The sequence below is a fragment of the Enoplosus armatus genome, chromosome 13 (genome assembly GCF_043641665.1).
Source record: "Enoplosus armatus isolate fEnoArm2 chromosome 13, fEnoArm2.hap1, whole genome shotgun sequence".
Lineage (NCBI taxonomy): Eukaryota > Metazoa > Chordata > Actinopteri > Centrarchiformes > Enoplosidae > Enoplosus > Enoplosus armatus.
The window spans coordinates 377,091-401,734 of record NC_092192.1 but is presented as its reverse complement, the minus strand read 5'-3'; the positions used below and the strand labels follow the sequence as shown (position 1 = coordinate 401,734).

The window sequence follows — 24,644 nt, the reverse complement described above, 5'->3', positions numbered from 1 at the left end:
TGCTCCCACTGCTGCCGCCAGCCCACTGCTCCCACTGCTGCTGCCAGCTCACTGCTGCTGCCAGCTCACTGCTGCTGCCAGCCCACTGCTGCCACTGCTGCCACTGCTGCCAGCCCACTGCTCCCACTGCTACCGCCAGCCCATTGTTCCCACTGCTGCTGCCAGCCCACTGCTCCCACTGCTGCTGCCAGCCCACTGCTGCCAGCCCACTGCTGCCAGTGCTGCTGCCAGCCCACTGCTGCCAGTGCTGCTGCCAGCCCACTGCTCCCACTGCTGCTGCCAGCCCACTGCTGTTGGTTTGGCCTTTAGTCTGAGCTGAGCACTGACCAATCATCTCTGCCTCACTCCTCCTCCTCTCCGGGGAGGAAGAGGAGGAGGAGAAGGCTTGAAAAGAGGAAACCAAGCAGAAAAGATGAGTGGCAGAAAGACAGACTTGTCCCCACAGAGACAAACAAACCTAAAAATAGACAGAAAGAAAAAGACGAGAGAAGTCCATCCCTCAAGCCACATGAAAAATACAAAACCATAAACAACAAGTTTCATTGTCGATTCACTGACTGATTCTTTTCTCAATTAACTGAATAACTATCTGTGTTTCTCCAACTCATCTTCAAATGTCTCGTTTTTTTCCACCAATGGTCCAAAACCCAAAGAGATTCAAATTACAAGAAAACCACATGAGAAGACCGAACCGGTGAATTTTAGCCCAAAATGACTTCATGAGGAAGTGATTATCAAAACAGGTGCACATGCGTTTTCTGTCTATCAATTAATGGTCTGTAAAAGCAACATTTGTTTTGGCAGTTTTGCCCCCATCAGTAGGACCAAAGTTGGATTAGCTGGGAAAGTGAGCAACGGCCCCTGAAGCCAGACATTCATCGTGCCAGCTGCTTTTTGGTCTCATGATTATCATGATATGATGGAAACGTGTGTGGAGATTTGCAGCATTAAAGTAAAGAGGGTCTGGACATCACATCGTGCTTACATGCTGCATTTTCCTAAACTAAGACAAACCTGGATCAGGTCGCTCTCCATGTCCCAATGGCAGTGGCAACATTGGTGCAGGAGCTTTACTGGACAGGTGGAATCACTAAAAGTACTAGTTGCTGCTGCTACTAGCTAGAACTGCTATTAGTAGTAGCAGCAGTTTTAGCAGTTGTGGCACTAATAGTGGCAGCATAATATATGCAGTAGCAGGAGTAGTAATATTTCTAGTACTGCAGTTATAGTTCCTGGTTAATCTCTCAGAGCTGGCGGTGTTTGCAGTCTTACTTTCCAGCACAGACAGAGGATGCAGTTACCATGGCGACCCTGTGTGTGTGTGTGTTTGTGTGTGTGTGTGTGTGTGTGTGTGTGTTCTGGCCTGTGATTGGATGACGGGGTAGAGTGGGCGGGCAGGTGGAGCATCTGAAAGCGTCACTCTCTCTCTCTCTCCCACAGATCAGGACAGAGAGACAGAGAGACGCAGCTCTCCTCACTGCTCTCTCCATCATCCCTCCATCTTCTTCTTCTTCTTCTTCCTCCTCCTCTTCCTCATCTTCCTCCTCTCCTCCATCGAGAACTAAAACTCTCTCTCTCTATTTCTCTGCTTCTTCTTTTTCTTCTCTTCTTTCTGTCTTCTCTCCTTCATCCTTCAGACAGACAGGTCTTACTCTTGGCCTTCATCATCATCACCATCATCATCCTCAGAGGAAGACGGACAGGGAGCCCCCTGACCCTCGCCCCGCTGGTTCACCATGGCAACGGTCATCTGCACTCGTTTCACCGAAGAGTATCAGCTGTACGAGGAGCTGGGCAAGTAAGTATCATCATCATCACCATCATCATCACCACCATCATCATCATCATCATCACTACTACACTGTTGTTTTTAACATTTAATTAAGTACATTATTGGGCACCACAATTATAAATATGATTATTTATGGTAATATTCTATATGTGTTATTAATATTATTTGACTTTTTTTGGTCTTTTATAATTTATTTGTTATATTGTTATAATATATAATTATTATTTTTATTAAACATTACAACTGATGTGTTATATTACATTATTATTTTCTATATAATTTTCTTTAGATCTGCACATGCTACATGTTATAAATTAATTAGATTGTTTGTAATATTTAATTATTGTATTTGATTTGATTTAATAATTATTTTTATTGAATATTACAATAGATTTTATTTTATTCATTCTTTTTTTTTATCCTTTTTCACTCATTTGTTTTTTATCATATTTTTATTTCCATATATTTTGATTATGTAATTTTTTCCAATTATTATAATAATAATAATTTAAACATTTTTATTGTTGTTATTATTATTATTGATAGTGTACTGGTGGTGTGAAGGTCAGAATTATTATAATTTCATTATTACAACATATTACATGTTTAAACTAAATATTACAGATTATTACAGATATATTAAGTTCTTATTCTTAATTACTAGACAAAACTAGTAAAATGTGTTAATCTATTGTGACTTAATCAGTTGACGGATCATTTTTGCATTATTGATTGTGTTGCTGATCAGTCTCTGATCAATAATGACGGATGGATGGATGGATGAGTGTATCACCTTTCTGACCCCATCCCACTCACCGCCCACCCACACACACACACGCACACACACACACACACACACACACACACATAATGCCAGGTCTCTTACATAATGTGATGGTGGGCGGCAGAATACAGCTTTCATAAGAAACAGACACAGAAAGATTTCTGGAAAATCACTTTCAGCTCCAAGGATGAATATGATCAGGAGGGAATTATTATTGATACATTATTATGAATATTGTTATTGATCACACTACAGTATTCTCATCCATGAAGTGGTAGTTGTGAGAGACAGATTCAATCTGAGCAGCAGAGGTGGAGAGATCCTGACTTTTAGTCCACATTTCCCATAATGCACCTGGATAGTGTTTTTCAGTAGAGCCTCCCTGCCTGATAAACAGCTCAACACAGACTGTATGTTAGACATCTGTAGTCTGATGACATCGCTGTGACATCACCAGGCCAGTAGTACCAGTAGTAGCACTGATATAGACTACACTGTAATAACCCAGCGGCCGTACAGAGTCACTTCACTGTCATTTAGTCTGTATTGTCTTGAAAGTCACTTGTGATGTCACTGAGCATCCGGACACACCTTGGCTGGTGCTAACTAAAGTAGCTAGTAAGCGATACTGCCTGTTCAAAAGTAAACAAAGCTAACTAGTAGCATATTTGTATCATTCAAGCTGGATAATGTGAAATAACGGGAATGTTTTGTGGTATAACAAAAGTTTTTGGTAAAAACTGAATAATTTATGTTATAATTTATGTTATGATAACAGGGAAAATATCCTCTTACAACATGAAAATGATCTTGTTGTAATATGAAAATGAAATTGTTTTAATGTGAAAAATATCTTGTAAGAATGAGACAATGTTCTTGTGTTCTCATTGTAAATCAAGCTGATTGTTTCCTCCTGTTGTGTTTCCAGGGGAGCATTTTCAGTGGTGCGACGCTGCGTGAAGGTGCTGTCGGGTCAGGAGTACGCCGCCAAGATCATCAACACCAAGAAACTGTCTGCCAGAGGTGAGGACCTGAAGGAGGACTGCAGACACCACACACACTGTACAACATCACAGTTAGTGACAGGAATATATCTGACTAACACATCATTCTGCCATTTAACTATTATTATCATTATTATTATTATTATTAGTATTATTATTATTATTCATCTATTAATACACATTATTATTATGCATGGGTTCTCTGGCTTCCTCCCACAATCCAGAAACATGCAGGTGAGTGTGAATGGTTGTCTCTATGTGTCAGCCCTGTGATTGGCTGGTGACCAGTCCAGGGTGGACCGAGTCCAGAGTGGACCCCGCCTCTCGCCTAGTGTCAGCTGGGATCGGCTCCAGCCCCCCGCGACCCTCTCAGGATAAGTGGGTATAGATAGTTAATAGTACACATGATCATAGGTGAAGTCAGACATGTTTCTGCGTCTTTATTCATCTGAAAGTGAGTTTCAAGGCTCAAATGTTTGCAGGTGCAACTGAAGAAAAGAACTTTAACAGTTGGTCACTAAATGGATCAGAGGGTCACCGGACAATTCACAGAGTCATTCATGTATTTCTTATTTTTGTATTATAAATCTCTCAGGAGAGAGAAGACGGCTGCAGCATAACGCTGACTCTCACATTAGCATTAGCACAGCTAGCTGTCCTCTCCACGTCAGAGCAGCTGATCATTCAGAGGCACGAAAACACTGTTCATATCTCAGGACCAGCTGACAGGGGGGGACGTCTGTCTGCCTGTCTGTCTCTCTCTCTCTCTCTCTGTCTCTCTCTGTCTCTCTCTCTCCCTGTCTCTCTCTGTCTCTGTCTGTCTGTCTGTCTCTCTCTCTCTCTCTCTGTCTCTCTCTCTCCCTATCTCTCTCTGTCTCTGTCTCTCTCTCTGTCTGTCTCTCTCTCTCCCTGTCTCTCTCTGTCTCTGTCTCTGTCTGTCTGTCTGTCTCTCTCTCCCTGTCTCTCTGTCTGTCTGTCTCTCTCTCTCTCTCCCTGTCTCTCTCTGTCTCTGTCTCTCTCTCTGTCTATCTCTCTCTGTCTGCCTGTCTCTTTCTCTCTCTATCTCTCTCTCTCTGTCTGCCTGTCTCTCTCCCTGTCTCTCTCTCTCTCTCTGTCTGTCTGTCTGTCTGTCTGCCTGTCTCTCTCTCTTTCCCTGTCTGTCTGTCTGTCTGTCTGTCTGTCTCTCTCTCTCTCTCTGACTCTCTCTCTCCCTCTGTCTCTCTCTCTCTCTCTGTCTGTCTGTCTCTCTCTCCCTCTGTCTCTCTCTCTCTCCTTGTCTCTCTGTCTGCCTGTCTCTCTCTCTCCCCATTTTTTTTTATCACTATTCTGGTTTTGAGATTTCCTTCGGTTGCTTAGCAACACCTTGAAAAGTTGACAAAGAAGTGTGTGTGTGTGCGTGTGTAACATCACTGCAGTAACTTATGTTATCAACACTGTTACATAATAATAATAATAATAATAACAATAGTAATAATAGTAATAATAACAACCTGTCAGACATCTTTTCTGTTAATAAAACTGATGCTTTCTCAATAATTACTAATTAAGTCCTGTTAGGGCGGCATTTTAGAATTATTTTCATTGTTGGTTAATCAGTTGATTATTGATTTATATATTGATTGGATTGGATATTGATTTGTCTTCAATAAGTCATAACATTGTAAAGACACGTGCAGTCCGAGCTGATGCCTTCAGGCGTTTCAAAGATATGAATGTTTTTCTCCTGTAAGACAAAGAAAAGGAGAAAATCTCTAAAAAATTACTCAACAATAGTTCACAATTCATTTCTGTTTGATCAGTTATTTGATTTAAGGTTTAAGCTCTAAGCGCTGTCATATAATAATAATGATAACAATAATAATAATAAACAGGAGAAAGCAGGACTTTCTTCTTCTTCACACCCTCATAAGGTCCATGTGTTCAGACGCCAAATCACCTCCTCCACATCTTCAGCTCTAACGAGCCACAAATTACGTCTCATCCCATAATATTATTTCCGGAGCGCTGCAGCCTCCAGCTCTGCAGCCTCCAGCTCTGCTCATAGTTTTTACTTGATGATGATGGTTCTTCTCGCCTTCATCCGTCTGAGTGTGACGAGCTGATTTCACTTCCTGGTTCAGTCTGCTGACATAATCCTGACCTGTAACAGGAAGTTCACTCTTATTTCAACCTGACTGTCAGAGTAAAGTCCTGCTAGCGCCCCCCTACAGGCCGCAGTGGTCATTATTCAACTAACTAGTCTCAAATTCTTAATAACAATAAAATACGTTTTGTACTTTTACTTGTAATGGAGTATTTGTAAAATGTTTTATTGGTGCTTTTACTTATAAAGGATCTGAATACTTCATCCACTTCTGCTGAGAGACAAAATGTAAATCTAAAATGAAATTGACGCAGTTCAGAGCGAGTTCACGTCCTTCATGTTTGATTAAGTCGCAAGTTAAACGTGTTGCCTGTGAATGTGTCACAGAGCTGTTCGGGATCACTGACGATGGTGATCATTAGTGATCATTAGTGATCATTTTTAGTATCTTCAGACCTTCTGTGAGTCGAACACCATCTGACCAGTTTGTCTTATTGGAAGTTAGAAGCTGAAACCATCAAATGTGCTTTAAAGTAACAGTCTGTGTGTGTGTGTGTGTGTGTGTGTGTGTGTGTGTGTTTTAGTGTGTGTGTGTCTCTGTGTGTTATTGTGTGTGTTTGTATGTTAGTTTCAATTCAATTGAATTGTATTTATGTAGCGCCAAATCACAACAAATGCATCTCATGACACTTTACAAACAGAGCAGGTCTTGACCGAGAGACAGAGATGTATGGCAGCAGTAGCCATAGCAACAATAATTATAATAATAATGGAAATATGACTGATAATAGTAGTTACAGCTGTAATAGTGACTGAGATATGATTAATAATAGAAATAACAACTTTAATAGTAACAGAAATATGACTAATAATAATAACTGTAGTGATGAGAGTCAGGCAGGCCCATGGCGGCAGCAGCCAGGCGTACCAGGACCACGATCCACAGGAACCTGCGAGACGACAAAGCACAAAGAAACTCCGGGAAGATATAAAGTTAGTAACATGCATTGGACTGTGATGAATGTGTAAAGATGGAGAGGGAGAGGAGGAAAGCTCAGTGCATCATGGGAAGTCCCCCAGCAGTGTAGGCCTATGGCAGCATAACTAGGGGCTGGTCCAGGCAGGCCTGAGCCAGCCCTTAACTATAAGCCTGATCAGAAAGCAAAGTTTTAAGCCTACTCTTAAAAGTAGAGAGTGTGTCTGCCTCCCGGACCCAAACTGGGAGCTGATTCCACAGGAGAGGAGCTTGATAGCTGAAGGCTCTGGCTCCTGTTCTGCTTTTGGAGACTCTAGGAACCACAAGCAACCCTGCATTCTGGGAGCGCAGTGCTCTAGTGGGGTAATAGGGTACTATGAGCTCTTTAAGATATGATGGTGCCTGACCAGTAAGAGCTTTGTAAGTCAGGAGAAGGATTTTAAACTCTATTCTGGATTTTACAGGGAGCCAGTGCAGCGAAGCTAATACAGGAGAAATATGATCTCTGTTCCTGGTTCCTGTCAGTACACGTGCTGCAGCATTCTGGATCAGCTGGAGAGTCTTCAGGGACTTATTGGGACAGCCTGATAATAAGGAACTGTAATAATCCAGCCTAGACGTGACAAATGCATGGACTAATTTTTCTGCATCTGTTTGAGACGGGATCTTCCTGATGTTTCAGTGTTACGGAGGTGAAAGAAGGCAGTCCTTGAAGTTTGTTTTACGTGGGAGTTAAAGGACATGTCCTGATCAAAGACAACTCCTTAGATACTGTGTTTCTGAGGTGTTCAGGGCCAAGAACAATAACTTCTGTCTTCAACGAGGTCAACATCAGATAATTATCTAAGCCGCTGTAATGAAATATATAACAAACAAATATAACTTGTTTGAGCTTAGAGCAGCCAAACACACACGCTACCAGTGACACAGAAACCGGAAGTGAAGCAGTACGCTTACTGCAGTACGTTAGCACGTCAGCCAATTCCCTAGTGTGTGTGTATGTGTGTTAGTGCGTGTGTTTGTTAGTGTGCGTGTGTTAGTGTGTGTGTGTGTGTGTGTGTGTTAGTGTGTGTGTTTGTTAGTGTGCGTGTGTTAGTGTGTCTGTGTTAGTGTGTGTGTTTGTTAGTGTGCGTGTGTTAGTGTGTCTGTGTTAGTGTGTTAGTGTGTGTGTGTGTGTGTGTGTGTGTGTGTGTGTGTGTTAGTGTGTCTGTGTGTGTGTTAGTGTGTGTGTGTGTGTGTGTGTGTGTGTGTGTGTGTTAGTGTGTGTGTGTGTGTGTGTGTGTGTGTGTGTTAGTGTGTGTGTTTGTTAGTGTGCGTGTGTTAGTGTGTCTGTGTTAGTGTGTTAGTGTGTGTGTGTGTGTGTTAGTGTGTGTGTGTGTGTGTGTGTGTGTGTTAGTGTGTCTGTGTGTGTGTTAGTGTGTCTGTGTGTGTCTGTGTGTGTGTGTGTGTGTGTGTGTGTGTGTGTGTGTGTGTGTGTTAGTGTGTGTGTGTGTGTGTGTGTGTGTGTGTGTGTTAGTGTGTGTGTTTGTTAGTGTGCATGGGTTAGTGTGTCTGTGTTAGTGTGTTAGTGTGTGTGTGTGTGTGTGTGTGTGTGTGTGTTAGTGTGTCTGTGTGTGTGTGTGTCTGTGTGTGTGTGTTACTGTATTTTAGTGTGTGCGTGTGTTAGTGTGTGTTTGTTAGTTTGTGTGTGTGTGTGTTACTGTATTTTTGTGTGTGTGTGTGTGCGTGTTAGTGTGTCTGTGTGTGTGTGTATGTGTGTTAGTGTGTGTGTGTGTGTGTGTGTGTGTGTGTTTGTTAGTTTGTGTGTGTGTGTGTGTTTGTTAGTTTGTGTGTGTGTGTGTGTGTGTGTGTGTGTGTGTTTTACTGTATTTTAGTGTGTGTATTAGTGTGTCTGTGTGTTAGTGTGTGTGTAAGTGTGTTAGTGTGTGTGTGTATGTGTGTGTGTGTGTGTGTGTGTGTGTGTGTGTGTGTGTGTGTGAGTGTGTCTGTGTGTTAGTGTGTGTGTAAGTGTGTTAGTGTGTGTGTGTGTGTATGTATGTGTGTGTGTGTTAGTGTGTCTGTGTGTTAGTGTGTGTGTAAGTGTGTTAGTGTGTGTGTGTATGTATGTGTGTGTGTGTGTGTTAGTGTGTCTGTGTGTGTCTGTGTCTCTGTTAGTTTGTGTGTCTTTGTGTTGTCTGTGTGTGTTAGTGTTCGTGTGTGTGTGTGTTTGTGTGTGTGTGTGAGATCTGGTCTCAGCTCTGGTCTCAGCTCTGGTTTCAGATCTGGTTTCAGATCTGGTGTCTGAAAAGCGTTTTAGTTCTCAGTGTTTGTGTTGAGCTTCAGTGCTGCCGCTCGGTTGGAAACCTTCCTCAGCAGATCCTCTCTTGGCTGCTGGACACTGGCCGCCTCACAGAGTCTCTGCTGGTCTCGGATCGGTCAGAGCTGCGTTCAGAGAGGGTTTGTGGTTTTGGATGATTGTGGTTCAGAGTCAGAACTTGATGAAGGACAACAGCAGCTGACCACAGGTACAAACACAAAAACTGCAGCAGGTTTTTAAATGGGACTCTGGACATGATGCGGCCTTAAAGGTCAGAGACAAATCGGCCTGATCTCCTTCCTGCTCTGCTGTATTAATGACCTTTCCTCTTGCGCCACCTTCAGGACAAAGTGTGCTCAACACCTGAACACAGCTGCCTGCTTCTGTCTGTGACTGAGGTGTAACGCTTCTTACAACCCCTCGTCACCAGTGGCATACTGGTCTACCATGTATGATCGCATGAATCATCTCTTCTTCTTCTCATGTGTTCGATATCTTCATCTCTTCTTCATCTCTTCTGTCTGATATAAAATTAGATAAGATAATCCTTTATTAATCCCTCAACGGGGAAGTTTGTATTGTTCCAGCAGCATACAGGATAGTGAAATAGTGACATAAGTAGATAATCAAGATATAATAAATAAAAGCAATAAAGACTGTTATTAAAAAAAGCTACTAAAACTAAAAAACAACTATAATTTACAAGTTCACAGAAGAAAGAAATAAGGGTAAAGGGATTGTTCTGTATTGCACATAGAGGTGTGGGTATTGCACCATTGTTACATTCAGAGATATGTGGATTGTCCATGTCAGTGTGTGTGTGGTCTACTGGGAGCAGGTCTCCTGGGAGCAGGGCTACTGGGAGCAGGTCTACTGCCGGCACCAGTCCACAAAGTCCTGGGTCAGTTCTCTGTATTCCCTGTCGTCCCCATCTGTGCTGAGGCCGACAGTTGCAGAGTCATCAGAGAAGTTCTGCAGGTAGCAGCTGACAGAGTTGTGTGTGAAGTCTGCAGTGTAGAGGGTGAAGATGAAGGGAGCCAGGACCGTTCCCTGTGGGGCCCCCGTGCTGCAGACAACCATGTCGGACTCACAGTTCCGTATCCTCACGCCCTGTGGTCGGTTGGTGAAGTGGTCCAGAGTCCATGCTGTGAGGTGCTGGTCCACCCCTTTGCGCTCCAACTTGTCTCTCAGAAGCGTGGGCTGTATGGTGTTAAAGGCACTGGAGAAATCAAAGAACATGATTCTCACAGTGCTCCCAGCCTTTTCCAGGTCAGTGAGTGCTCTGTGTTGGTAGGCGAACTGTAGCGGGTCCAAAGATGGCCTCACCAGGGAGCGGAGGTGGACAAGGACCAGCCTCTCCAGGGTCTTCATCAGATGCGATGTCAGTGCCACCGGCCTGTCGCTGTTGAAGTCCTTGGGGTGCTGGGTCTTTGGCCCTGGTACCACGCAGGATGTTTTCCACAGCTGTGGCACTCTCTCCAGCCTCAGGCTCAGGTTGAAAATGAGCTCAACGGTCCTGCACAGCTGGTCTGTACAGGACTTGAGGAGCCTTGAGCTGATGCCATCCAGACCCGCAGCCTTCCTCGCCTTGATCATCCTGAGTTCATTCCTCATCTGGTTTGTTGTGAGGGACAGATTGGAGCAGGGGGGCTGTATGCTGGGGGTTGGGGGTGGGAGGGTGGGATATTGGGCAGGAAGTGCCGTGGATGTGAAAGGTGGCTGTGATCTGACTGTTGTGGGAAGGGGGGAGAAGGTGGGGGTGGGGCAGTATGCAGGGGGTGCAGACGATGGGGGTTGCAGCAGAGTGGACTGGGCCGGGGGGTGGGCAGATGCCTTATCAAATCTATTGAAGAAGATGTTTAGATCATTCACTCACTTCCGGCCCCCCACAGGCTGGGAGCTGGGTTCCCTATAACCAGAGATGTTTTTAAGGCCCTTCCAGGCTCCACTTATATTATTCTGCTGCAGCTGATCCTCCATCTTCCTCCTGTAGCTGTTCTTGCCGTTCCTGATCCTCCACCTCAGCTCCTTCTGCACGGTCTTCAGCTCCTCCTTGTTTCCTGACTTAAAGGCCCTCTTCTTTTCCTTGAAGAGAGCCTTTATGTCCGGGGTAATCCAGGGTTTGTTGTTGGAAAAACACCGTACAGTCCTGGTGGGTACTGTATTTTCAACACAGAAGATAATATAGTCCGTTGTGAGACTGTGTGTGGCAGTGTGTGAGACTGTCAATGTCCTCCCCATGAGGATCACAAAGTACTTCCCAAGCCTCATCAGCTTTGTCTGACCATCTTTTCACTGTGCGAGAGACCGCTGGCTGCCTGAGTACCAGGGGTTTGTACACAGGCAGGAGGTGCACCAGGTTGTGATCAGATCTTCCCAGGGGAGGGAGGGGTGATATGCCTCTTTGGTGTTGGCATAAAACAAGTCCAGCATCTTATTGTCTCTTGTGCGGCATGTGACATACTGGGTGAAGGTGGGCAGGGAGGAGGACGGAGAGGCATGGTTAAAGTCCTCAGAGATAAGAAGGAGGGCATGCGGGTGCTGTGTCTGCAGCCTGCCTGTATTCAATTCAATTCAATTCAATTCAATTTTATTTATATAGCGCCAAATCACAACAAAGTCATCTCATGACACTTTACAAAATAGAGCAGGTCTAGACCGACTCTTTATAATGTTATTACAGAGACCCAACAGTTCCCACCATGAGCAAGCACTTTGGCGACAGTGGCAAGGAAAAACTTCCTTTTAAGAGGCAGAAACCTCGAGCAGAACCAGACTCTAGGTGGGCGGTCATCTGCTTTGACCGGTTGGGTTTGAGAGAGAGAGAGAGAGAGAGAGAGAGAGAGAGAGAGAGAGACACAGATAGACAGACAGACAGACAGACAGACGGGTAGGCAAAGATGTATGGCAGCACAAACAGTAGAAATAGCTGTAATATTAGCTTAGATTAATAATAGCAGCTTTAATAGTAACAGAACTACGACTAAACATAATAACTGTAGTGATGAGAGTCAGGCAGGCCCATGGCAGCAGCAGCACCCAGGCGTACCAGGACCACGATCCACAGCGACCTACGAGTTGACATAGCACAAAGAAACTCCGGGGAAGAAATAAAGTTAGTAACATGCATTGGACTGTGATGAATGTGCAAAGATGAGGAGGGAGAGGAGGAAAGCTCAGTGCATCATGGGAAGTCCCCCAGCAGTGTAGGCCTATAGCAGCATAACTAGGGGGCTGGTCCAGGCAGGCCTGAGCCAGCCCTTAACTATAAGCGTTATCAAAAAGCAAAGTTTTAAGCCTATTCTTAAAAGTAGAGAGTGTGTCTGCCTCCCGGACCCAAACTGGGAGCCGATTCCACAGGAGAGGAGCTTGATAGCTGAAGGCTCTGGCTCCTGTTCTGTTTTTGGAGACTCTAGGAACCACAAGCAGCCCTGCACTCTGGGAGCGGAGTGCTCTAGTGGGGTAATAGGGTACTATGAGCTCTTTAAGATATGATGGTGCCTGACCAGTAAGAGCTTTGTAGGTGAGGAGAAGGATTTTAAACTCTATCTTAGATTTTACAGGGAGCCAGTGCAGAGAAGCTAATACAGGAGAAATATGATCTCTTTTCCTGGTTCCTGTCAGTACACGTGCTGCAGCATTCTGGATCAGCTGGAGAGTCCTCAGGGACTTATTGGGACAGCCTGATAATAAGGAATTGCAATAATCCAGCCGAGACGTAACAAATGCATGGACTCATTTTTCTGCATCTGTTTGAGACAGGATCAAACAGAGTGAAGGATGTCAAAGGCCGCGTCAGCAGAGGGGGTAATATACGCCGCTATGGCAACATGTGTGAATTCCCTCGGTAGATAGTGCTGTAGTTACTGCAGAGTTGTTCTTTAATAGTGATGTGCCCAGAGTTACACCATCTGTCAATAACAAACACTGCCAGCCCTCCTCCTTTCCTCTCACCGCTCTCCTTAGTCCTGTCCAGCGTGGCGTTGGTATCCGGGGTTGGCGGTGTTAGTCATGTCTCCGTAAACACCATGATCCCGGTATTCCCTCTGGTGCCGGGTCAGCGCTGCTAACTCATCCATCTTACTGGGAAGAGGTCGCACATTCCCCATGATGATCGCTGGAAGGACGGGTTTAAAGCGTCTCCTCCTCAGCTCACGGGGGACATCGGGTCTCTCCTCGGGTAACACCGCTGTGTTACGAAGTGCTATCAGCTGATCACTGGCGTAAGCAATCGGACCATGGCTGGGCTCCCCGGACACAGTCGTAAACACCGCCAAAACCAGCAAAAACACCAGGGCAAACTCAACAAGTTTAGTGTCCTAAACTAAAGAAAATAACAAAGTAAAGAGGAGAAAAACTCGACGGTGAGCGAGAGCTGCTGCAACAGGCTACCACTAGTGCGGTGCCATCTTGGAAAATCTTCATCTCTTCTTCATCTCTTCTGTCCGATATCCTCATCTCTTCTACCCAATATCTTCATCTCTTCTTCATCTCTTCTGTCCGATATCTTCATCTCTTCTTCTCTGATACTCTGATATGCTAGGTTAGCATATGTGCTAACATTAGTAGCATTAGCTTCTTTCTGTTATCTCTGATGGCACCTGCAGCTCCACATGACTGATGGCTTAGACATCCAATCAGGCAGCAGAGCTCAGAGCTGTCATGGCTCTGATTGAACAGACAGCCTGAACCTACACCCTGACACTCGGAACTGTCTGTATCAATACCTGATCAATAACCAATCACTGATTGTGTGTTTGTGTGTTGTCAGATCATCAAAAGTTGGACCGTGAAGCTCGAATCTGTCGTTTACTGAAGCACCCCAACATTGGTGAGTACTACAACATGTACGGCTACTGCAGGTATTACTGTTAGTACTGCTGCTGCTACTGCTGCAAGTACTACTGTTACTGCTGAGGGTACTACTACTGCTGCTATTATTACTACTGCCAGTACTACTACAACTCATTCTACTACTGATGATGGTGATGATGATACTGGTGATGACGATGATGATGAATTATGGAGGTGTTGGCAGTTGGTGTTACTAACGGCAACCAGCGTGTAGTTATGAGGAGCTGTTATCACCAGGGAGACGACAGACGGAGAGCAGAGAGATTTTCCTCCTCCACACTGATCTCTGATCAGCTGCAGCTGCTTTAAAACACATCAGCTCTTTCTATCTGAACCACAGCTCTGATCTTAGAGCAGAAAGGAATATATACCATCTTCTACTGAAGTACAAGTACTACGTTATATCAAGTTCTCCTATATTGATCCCGTGCCTTGGTGAAGGGCATAGACAGGAGAATCACCCGGAAGAAACACGGGGAGAACAGAAAGACCCCGTCCCAGCAGGGGCTGGGGAGTCCAATCCAGGACATTGTTGCTGTGAGGCGACGGAGCTAAATGTAATAACACCACACAGTAAAACATATTCTGTTACAAGGAAAGGCATCCATTCATAGTTCTACTTGTGAAAGTACAGAAATATCATGAGCAAAATGTACGTAACTCTATCAGTATTTCCATTTATCATTTATTATTAGCTTTAAATATAATAATAATAAGAAGAAGAAACTTTATTTATACGGCAGGGATTCACATGGTCGAACCAGGATTAAAACATTTCAGGAGGAAAATAAAATCAGACAACTAAAATACTACAAAAATAAAATAATATAAAAACAATAATAATAAAACAGATGAGGCAATGAACCGTGTGCATTGATAAAAGAAAGAGAAATGATTTAAAAGATGACACTGAAATATGGATGTGATGTTTTCTTTTTCAGAATAAACTGAACATGAAGAAGCAATAGAAATGTAGAATTCAAAAGAGAACACATTTAAAAAGTGCAACAAACTTTATTCAAAGTAACTCAAAGTGACTTCAGATGGGTCAAAGGTCAACACCTACAATGTGAACAGTTCTAAACATAGATAGACTGAATGTGAACCTAACCCCTTTAATAAAGTGAAAACAAACTGAACCAGAGTCAGTCAGATGTTCAGATATGACCTCACGTGGAGCCAATCAGCCAATCAGGAGGCTGCAGCTGAACCAAGTGTCCAATCAGAGCTCTGTGTGGGCAGGTGATGCTCCGCAGATACTGAGGAGTGTTACGTAACTCTGAGTGTGTGTTTGTGTGTGTGTGTGCGTGAGAGAGAGAGAGAGAGAGAGAGTGTGTGTGTTGCTAGGCAACAGTGTCCTTAGGTGAATGCATCAAAACCCTCTCTCCTCCCACACACACACACACACACACACACACACACACACACACATACCTACCTGTGTGAAAGCACTCAGAAAGAAATAATCAGGTTTTTCTCTCAAAACACTCCCACACAGTACAGCAGTGGGATTTGATTTGTGTGTGTGTGTGTGTGTGTGTGTGTGTGTGTGTGTGTGTGTGTGTTTGTGTGTGTGTGGGGGCAGCAGCTTCTCCTTCCTCTTGTTATACAGTATATCATATTATACAATCTATGCAGAGAGCAGAGTTTCTACATTCAGTGCAGAAAAGAAAGTCAACGTCTTCAATCTTCATAAAATACATAATAATTATTATATAAGTATTCACATCTTTTACTTCAGTAGAAGTAGTAATACCACACTATAAAGTACAAGTGAAAGTATTAACTTCATTCAGTGATGAGGATAAAATCATCACCATCATCTATAACATCTATCATCTACCAGCTCACTGCTCTGTGGTTGTTGATATTATATTAACATTATATCAGAGAGACAGAGGAAAAACAAACAGCTGTTATTCTATCCTGAGGCTGCGACAGGACAACAGAGCGCCAGCAGACCTGGGATCAGCAAATGTAAAATCTTAATCAACAAAGTAACCAATAACTATAGTTGTCAAATAAAGGTAGTGCAGTAAAAAGTACAAGATTCCTTCTGAACTCTAGTGGAGTACAAATACTCAAGTAAAGTACAAGTACAACCGTCGGTCACACACACCGTCAGTCTGACATTTTATAAAACTCTCTTGTTGTTTTCTTCTTCACCAGAGCCTCGTGTTTCAGATGGATATCAGTTTCATCTCTGGGTCAGAGTACAGGACATGTTTAGCCTAGCTTAGCACAAAGACTTGGAGCAGGGGGAAACTGCTAGCCTAGCTCCTAGCATCTTTTCATATTGTATCTTGTTAGCTAACCAGCTAGTCACCAATCCATCCTGTAGAGTCAAACACCGGATCAATAAATTCTTCTGTCCTTCTTTCTTTCAGTTCGGCTACATGACAGCATTTCAGAGGAGGCGCACCATTACCTCATCTTTGACCTGTGAGTCCTGTCCTGTCCTCTTCTGTCCTGTCCTCTTCTCGTCTGTCCTGTCCTGTTCTTGTCTGTCCTGTCCTCGTCTGTCCTGTCCTGTCCTGTTCTGTTCTGTCCTGTCCTCGTCTGTTTGGTCCTGTCCTGTTCTGTCCTGTCCTGCCCTGTCCTCTTCTGTCCTGTTGTTATTTTATGTCATATTACTTATTGTATTATGTTGTGTGGTTGTTACATTTGTTACGTTACATTTCACTTTGCCGTACATTATGTTGTATTATCTCATGTTATGCTGTTACATGACATTATGCTTTATAACACTCTTCATTACTCTGTGTTATTCATGTTGTCACGTCACATTGCATCTTTATGAAGGCATATTAATTGTACACGTTTGTGATGTTCATGATGTTTTCTCTCTCAGGGTCACAGGTGGAGAGTTATTTGAAGATATTGTAGCCAGAGAATATTACAGTGAAGCTGATGCCAGGTAGGAAACACACATCCATGTATTCATCAAGAAATCCATCCATCCATCTCTTCATCTCCACATTTCTTATTTCGGGTTGTTTAAGCAGAGCTGAGCTTGTGAACTTCTTCTTCTTCTTCTTCATGGCTGATTAGTCCGAGGCTGATGCTGGAACAGTTTTACGTTTTGTCCAGTCAACTCTGGATCCATGACTGAACACACATCCACTGCTCAGATCAGAGACACGTGACACTGACTGATGGGAGGGTTTCACATGACCTCTGACCTCTGTCTTTCTGTCAACAGTCACTGTATCCAGCAGATTTTGGAGGCGGTGCTCCACTGTCACCAGATGGGCGTGGTCCACCGAGACCTGAAGGTACCGGTCTGTCTGTAATGACTTCTTGAAACTTTAGTGTTATTTTATAATTTTCTTATAGTCAGCAAATCGCCTGTGCAGAGCCAGACCAACCTGTTAGTCCGTCTCTCAGTCCTGTCTCACTTTCTGTCTGTGGCTCTCAGCTCATTGGTTCCTGCTGAAGACATAAATCTTTAAAAACACCTCACAAATATATAGTTTCATGTTTCAAAAGGCTCAGTCATTCCCTCCAACAGCTGCTCGCTGTAGTTTTTCTCAAACTATCAGGAGGAAATAGTACATCTGTTGGGGACTATTTTCAGCGGTGGATGAATCCACATGTGGTGCTCTAGTGAGTGTTTGGGGCAGCAGGACGGTGTGTGTGGGACTGAGTCAAGATAAACTACAGTGTGTGTGTTCATGGTGATGAAGGAACATGTCACGCAGTGACACAGTGTGGCTAATCAGTTTTATTTATATCTCCCAAAATCACAAATCACAAATCTACCTCAAGCCTTAGAGCCTTCTCACCTTGCTGCAGTTATGTACAGGTGTACTCCAGTACACTGACATCTCTCTTGGGTGTGGTTACAGGTACAACACTGACTGCAGCCAAAAAGAGGAGAAACAGATTGAAACTTTTGACTTTTTTACGGTCCTGTTAGCATTGTTAGCGTCTCCCATGTAAACCAATGGGCAGAGTTAGCATGTTAGCATCTCTCCTGTGTCTCCAGCCAGAGAACTTGCTGCTGGCCTCGAAGTCTAAAGGAGCGGCTGTGAAACTAGCCGACTTCGGTCTCGCCATCGAAGTAGAGGGAGACCAGCAGGCCTGGTTTGGTAAGACCTCACAAATACTAATAGTGTAGTACTACTGCAGTATTGGTACTGCTAGTGCTACTGTGATTCTACACTCTGAAACTGTTATTAATTTTCCAACTATCTTATATATATATACATATCAATAAAGTATTTCTGATTCTGATATTTTTATTTACTTTATTTTATTTCATTTTTTCATTAGTAACACCTAAGCAACCACCCTGATAATTGCTTTCTGTAACTTGAGTTAGTGTGTTACACTTTAACAAGTCTGTGTGTGTGTGTGTGTTTACAGGGTTTGCGGGGACTCCAGGTTATCTTTCTCCAGAGGTTTTGAGGAAGGATCCGTATGGCAAAGCAGTCGACCTCTGGGCCTGTGGTTAGATTCCACTATGTTCTACTGTCTCCTCTACTGCTGTGTCCTTTCCTTCTTTCCTCTCATTGTTTCCTCTCTCTCTCACTCTCTCTCTCTCTCTCTCTCAGGTGTGATTCTCTACATCTTATTGGTCGGTTATCCTCCATTCTGGGATGAAGATCAACATCGTCTCTACCAGCAGATCAAAGCTGGAGCTTATGATGTAGGTCACATGACTCTACACCTCTGTCAAATGACTACACCTCTGTGTCACATGACTCTACATCTCTGTCACATGACTACACCTCTGTGTCAGATGACTCTACATCTCTGTCACATGACATTAGACCTCTGTCACATGACATTAGACCTCTGTCACATGACTACACCTCTGTGTCACATGACTCTACATCTCTGTCACATGACTCTACATCTCTGTCACATGACACTACACCTGTCACATGACACCACACCTCTGTCACATGACATTGAACCTCTGTCACATGACTCTACATCTCTGTCACATGACTCTACACCTCTGTCACATGACTCTACATCTCTGTCACATGACTCTACATCTCTGTCACATGACTCTACACCTCTGTCACATGATACTACACCTGTCACATGACACTACACCTCTGTTACATGACACGACATCTCTGTCACATGACTCTACACCTCTGTCACATGACTTAACATCTCTGTCACATGACATTACACCTCTGTCACATGACACTACACCTCTGTCGCATGACTCTACACCTCTGTCATATGACGGTACACCTCTGTCACATGACACGACATCTCTGTCACATGACTCTACACCTCTGTCACATGACTCTACACCTCTGTCACATGACACGACATCTCTGTCACATGACTCTACACCTATGTCACATAACTGTCACATGACACGACATCTCTGTCACATGACTGTACACCTGTGTCACATGACACGACATCTCTGTCACATGACTGTACACCTCTGTCACATGACACGACACCTCTGTCACATAACTCTACACCTCTGTCACATGACTCTTCACCTCTGTCACATGACCTTACATCTCTGTCACATGACATTATACCTCTGTGACATGACTCTACATCTCTTTCACATGACACTACACCTCTGTCACATGACATTACATCTGTCACATGACACTACACCTGTCACATGACTAAACCTCTGTCACATGACTCTACACCTGTCACATGACTCTACACCTCTACACCTCTCTCACATGACCCTTGCCTTGTCTCCTTTGCTTCCTTTCCTTGCTTACTCTTACTCTCTCCTTACTTTCAGTTTTGTCTCTTATCCTCCTCTCCTCCTCATTGTCTCATCATATCCTCTCCTTGCATCCTCCCTTTGTCTTCTTGTCTCCTTTCCTCCTCTCCTTAACTCCACTTTTGTCTTGTCTCCTCCTGTTGTCTCCTCTCCTCCTCCTAGTTTCCCTCTCCTGAATGGGACACAGTGACTCCTGAAGCCAAAGATCTCATTAATAAGATGTTGACCATCAATCCGTCCAAACGGATCACAGCAGCCGAGGCTCTTAAACACCCCTGGATCTCTGTGAGACTGTTATACATACTTATACTGTGTATACACACACACACATATATTTATATTTATATATGTGAGTGTGTGTGTGTGTGTGTAGGCACTTGTATATACAGAATGTTATATACTGTTTATAATCAGACAAAGATGATGATGTGTGATCTTCCTCTCAGCATCGCTCCACGGTGGCGTCCTGTATGCACAGACAGGAGACGGTCGAGTGTCTGAAGAAGTTCAACGCCAGGAGGAAACTTAAGGTAGGCTGAGGTCACAGGTCACAGGTCAGTGATCACAGGTCAGTGATCACAATAATGGAAATTATGTTACGTTGAGTCTGTTTCACTGTATGACCTGCAGAGAAGAATCAAATCAAGTGAGATCTCCATGCAGAAAGTCGCCTGATTCTGATTCACAAAGTTTAATTTTGTTCTGAAAAAAAGATTTTAAGAACCTTAAAAAAAATATAAGTATATAAGTCAGATATTTGTGTCTTTATGTAAAAGTTCTTAAATACTTTTAGAGGATAGTTTCTTTCACAGGTGCTGGTTAAATACTTAATCCCTTCCTTCCCTGTTTCCTTTCCTTCAGGGGGCCATCCTGACCACCATGTTGGCCACCAGAAATTTCTCCGGTAAGACCAGCACCTCCTCTCATCTCTTCCTGGGGGGGGTCACAGGTCAGAGGTCATGTGTTAAGTCAGGTTCACCTGTCTCCACGTTCCTTCCTATTGGTCATCAGGGAGTCACATGACCTGTGGTAGCAGTGTGATTTCAGGGGTTTGACCAGGTTTGTGTTCCAGTAGCAGAAGGTTAAACACTCAGATACTGACCAATCAGCTGCTGGCTTACACACAATTAACAGGTTAGCACTGTGTGTGTGTGTGTGTGTGTGTGTGTGTGTGTGTGTGTGTCAGCAGCTGTTATAAAGTTCCAAACACTCTCAGGATACCACCGATCTATAGATAGCATAGAAACCACCAAGAGAGACAGACAGGCAGAGACAGGCAGAGACAGACAGACAGAGAGAGTGAGACAGAGTGAAGCGACAGGAATGTGTTTCTGTGTTTCTGCTCTCCAACTATCTCAAGCTCAAACTAAATTTGGCTCAACTCTCTGAGTCACATGTCAGGCCGGGACCTCCCTCCACCTGTCTGTCTGTCTGTCTGTCTAACTCCTGGATATGTGCTCCAACTGTCTGTCTGTCACTTCATACAGACCGACAGCAGAGAAGTCTGACAGGAAGCAGCGCTGGATTATTGGAGTATTTTTGTTGTTTTTGACCAAAACGTGACTGAAAAGGAACTTTTGTCTTTTATGGGACATATTTTATTTCCAATCTTCTATTAACTCTTTTTACACTTCATTGCGTCTTTCTTTTCATTTTCTTTTCGTTTTTAACTTTTTAGTCCTTGTTTCTTTCATTTATTTTGAAGTATTTACTGTCGGGCCTCTCTCCGGTCAGTTTACTGAAGGGCTCGCAGGCAGGTCGTTGGCACGATGCCGTCTCTCCTCTTCTCTGCGTTTGTTCCTTTCTTTCTGACGCTGCTGCTTCTCTTTCTCTTCATTCTCATCCCTCGTTCAGGAGGAAAGAGTGGAAGCAACAAGAAGGCCGACGGAGTCAAGGTGACAACATTATTATCATTGTTGTTATTATTCATGGTCCCCTCAGGATGAACTGTAGTAACTCTGGTGATCCTCTGACTCTTCATCTAGCGCCATCATCAGGTCAACATGTTCATGTGTCCGATACTTTGGATTATGACCAAATACCTGCAGAACTGATGACGTTCATCAGCCTCAGCTGGACTCTGTGTTTACTGCTAGTTAGCTAATGTTAGCATGCTAACACGCTAAACTAAGATGATGAACATTATATCTGCACTGATGTTAGCATTTAGCTCAGAGCACCGCAGTGTGTAAGTACAGCCTCACAGAGCTGCTAGCATGGCTGCAGACTGAACGATGAATAAAACAGTTTTAATGAAAGCTTTACACAACATTAACGTGTCATTTCAACTTTATTTATTTTAAACAAATCGGCGCGGACAGAAACCAAACTGACACTTGGGATGAGGTATCCGCCCTCTGATAGGCTCTTATTAGATAAGACCCACCTTTAGGTTTGGCAGCCAATCAGATGCAGACAGCTGGATGAGCTGCAGCCTTCCTGTTGTTTGTGTAGGCGGAGCCTACAGATCGTCACAGCCGTCTGAAATTAAAACATGAACTCATGAAGAAGAAGTGACGATGAACTCTCATCACTGTGACTGATGTTGTTGCAGGAATCATCTGAGAGCACAAACACCACCATAGAAGATGAAGACACCCGAGGTACACACACACACACACTCACGTTGACTCACTTTTGGGGACATTACATAGACTTACATTCATTTCTTGGAGAGTTACCCTAACCTTAACCACAGACACAAAAATCAGCTTTTTCCCAACTAGGGACAAAAGCCAGGTCCTCAATTGGACAAGCTGTCTTCAATTAATTGGTCTTTAGTCTGAAATATGTCCCCAAAAGGCTGAAAGTAAGTCGGAAACACACACACACATTGTATACAGCACTATTGATTAATGATAGACAAACAAAATAAACAATGATGCTAACCTGTCTGTCTGTCTGTCTGTCTGTCTGTCAGTGAGGAAACAGGACATCATTAAAGTCACTGAGCAGCTCATCGAGGCGATCAGCAACGGAGACTTTGAGAGCTATACGTATGTAACACACACACACACACACACACACACACACTACATCTTTAATCACTATTATCTCCTCAATAAGACTCTTATTGTGAAAGTCTCACATTCCCCTCAATAAAACCTGTCTGTCCCCTCAGTGTCCTCTCAGTAAAACCTGTCTGTGCCCTCAGTAAAAACCTGTCTGTCCCATCAGTAAAACCTGTCTGTCCCTTCAGTAAAAACCTGTCTGTCCCCTCAGTAAAACCTGTCTGTCCCCTCAGTAAAACCTGTCTTTCCTCTCAGTAAAACCTGTCTGTCCTCTCAGTAAAATGTGCGACCCTGCTGTGACGGCGTTCGAGCCCGAGGCGTTGGGGAATCTGGTCGAAGGCCTCGATTTCCACCGCTTTTATTTTGAAAACTGTGAGTTGAACCAAACTGACCGCCTCATTCTGGTTTATGACTCATTATAACTGGTGTTCACGTAGAGACGATGACAGGAACATGTCTTACTTGACACACTTCCTGTCGTCCCAGCGGTCCTACCTGTCCAGGTAACTGTCCCTGTCTCTCCTCAGTGTGGTCTAAGAACAGTAAACCGGTCCACACCACCATCTTGAACCCTCACATCCACCTGGTCGGGGACGAGGCTGCTTGCATCGCTTACATCAGAGTGACGCAGTACATTGACGCCAACGGGACGCCTCGCACCGCCCAATCAGAGGAGACCAGGGTGTGGCACCGCCGTGACGGGAAGTGGCAGATCGTCCATTTCCACCGCTCAGGCTCCGCCTCCACACTCAACAAGTAAGAACAGGTCGGAGATCAGTTTTAAACAGGTCAGAGATCAATTTTAAACCAGTCGGAGATCAGTTTTTTATTTGTTTATTCTTCTTCTATACATATACAGTGTTGTATTGTGTCTTTTGTAGCTTTAAATATTTGCTTTCCCCATCATCATAATGATAATGATGATGATGATGATGTTCAGGTCTTTTCCTCGTGTCTCGAACATCCCATAATGTAGGGAAGATTGAACGAGTGAACCTGGTAACATCAACAGTCTGATTAGATAGTCTGATGAGTCGCGTGTCAGATTTATAAATTCAGACATTTGTTATCTCTGAATATTATTTTATTTGTTTGTTTGTTTCTCTTTTTTTTCTGTCCATCCAGTTAACTTCCAGAGTGGGCGGGTCTTTGATGGGGCCACCGTCGCCTTGACAACTGATTGATTGACAGCAGGCCAGGCGTCTGACACCAACCACTCGGGATTTAGTTTGAGAAGTTTGAAAAAAACAAGATGGAGGAAGAGGAGGGGAGGGCGGGGCCAGAAAGCAGTGAACTGCACAACCAATCAATCAACCAATCAGCTTCCTCCTCTCAGCTCGTCTGGACTTTGCTTCGGCCACGCCCCCTTGTGATTAGCCAATCAGCTGCACAGCACAATTTATGATAATGTTTGGAAACCTTTTTTAACTTCCTCCTTCAGAATGATTGAGAGGGCCAACGCCTCCTTCACAGCAAGCCCTTAAAATACCTTTAATTAGTTCTTTATTAGTTCTTAATATCCCCCTGAAAACACACCTACATCTACATCAAGCAGTCTGGCCGCCAACCTTCATCTCAAAGCCCTTAATTAACAAATAAAGATATATGACTTTCCCTCCAGTTAAAGCATCGTTAATAAATATGTGACAAATCCATTAATGCCGAGTTTAAAAGTGTAAATAAAGTGAATGGATTTTGGTTTAGATATTTTCAGCAGCAAATGAATGAGATTTTAATTGCATTCTTATTCAGTATTCAGATATTTAACAAATGATTAGATACATTAATGAACTGGAACGTATTAAGGTTTTGAATATTATATAATAATAACATTTTTGAATGAATGAGCAAACTCATCATTAGCTTCATGTTGATCTCAAGGTGTTGAATTAATGAATAACTAATAGATTCTTAATGGATTGAACAAATATTCCTGAGACTTCAAGACTGAAGGCGTGAATTTAATAAACTTTAAACTAAACATTTCTAATAAGACAAACTGATGAGTTCTGCTCCCCGGAGATCCGAGGTCCCACCTGAAAGTGAAGATAAACAACATATGATATTATTTAAGAGCGAGGCCAGGAGTCACCATGGTTACTAATTATTATTTGACCCATTA

At 43.6% G+C, this 24,644-nt stretch overlaps 1 protein-coding gene across 7 annotated transcripts; it reads left to right on the top strand.

Moving 5' to 3' along the window:
- Positions 1–1,736: 1,736 nt before the first annotated feature.
- Positions 1,737–23,282, top strand: camk2a (calcium/calmodulin-dependent protein kinase II alpha). Of its 7 annotated transcripts, none has more exons than XM_070916966.1 (17): positions 1,737–1,798; positions 3,505–3,599; positions 13,707–13,766; positions 16,177–16,231; positions 16,641–16,706; positions 16,992–17,064; positions 17,778–17,880; positions 18,158–18,241; positions 18,346–18,440; positions 19,674–19,796; positions 19,958–20,041; positions 20,373–20,415; positions 21,369–21,406; positions 22,066–22,114; positions 22,432–22,507; positions 22,800–22,894; positions 23,050–23,282. In XM_070916966.1, exons 1-17 carry the CDS (start codon positions 1,737–1,739, stop codon positions 23,280–23,282), a joined length of 1,434 nt encoding a protein of 477 aa, XP_070773067.1. The 7 variants fall into 7 exon arrangements, with proteins under 7 accessions (XP_070773067.1, XP_070773064.1, XP_070773066.1 ...); XM_070916963.1 differs by having other exon boundaries at positions 21,369–21,442; XM_070916965.1 differs by having other exon boundaries at positions 21,366–21,406.
- Positions 23,283–24,644: the final 1,362 nt, after the last annotated feature.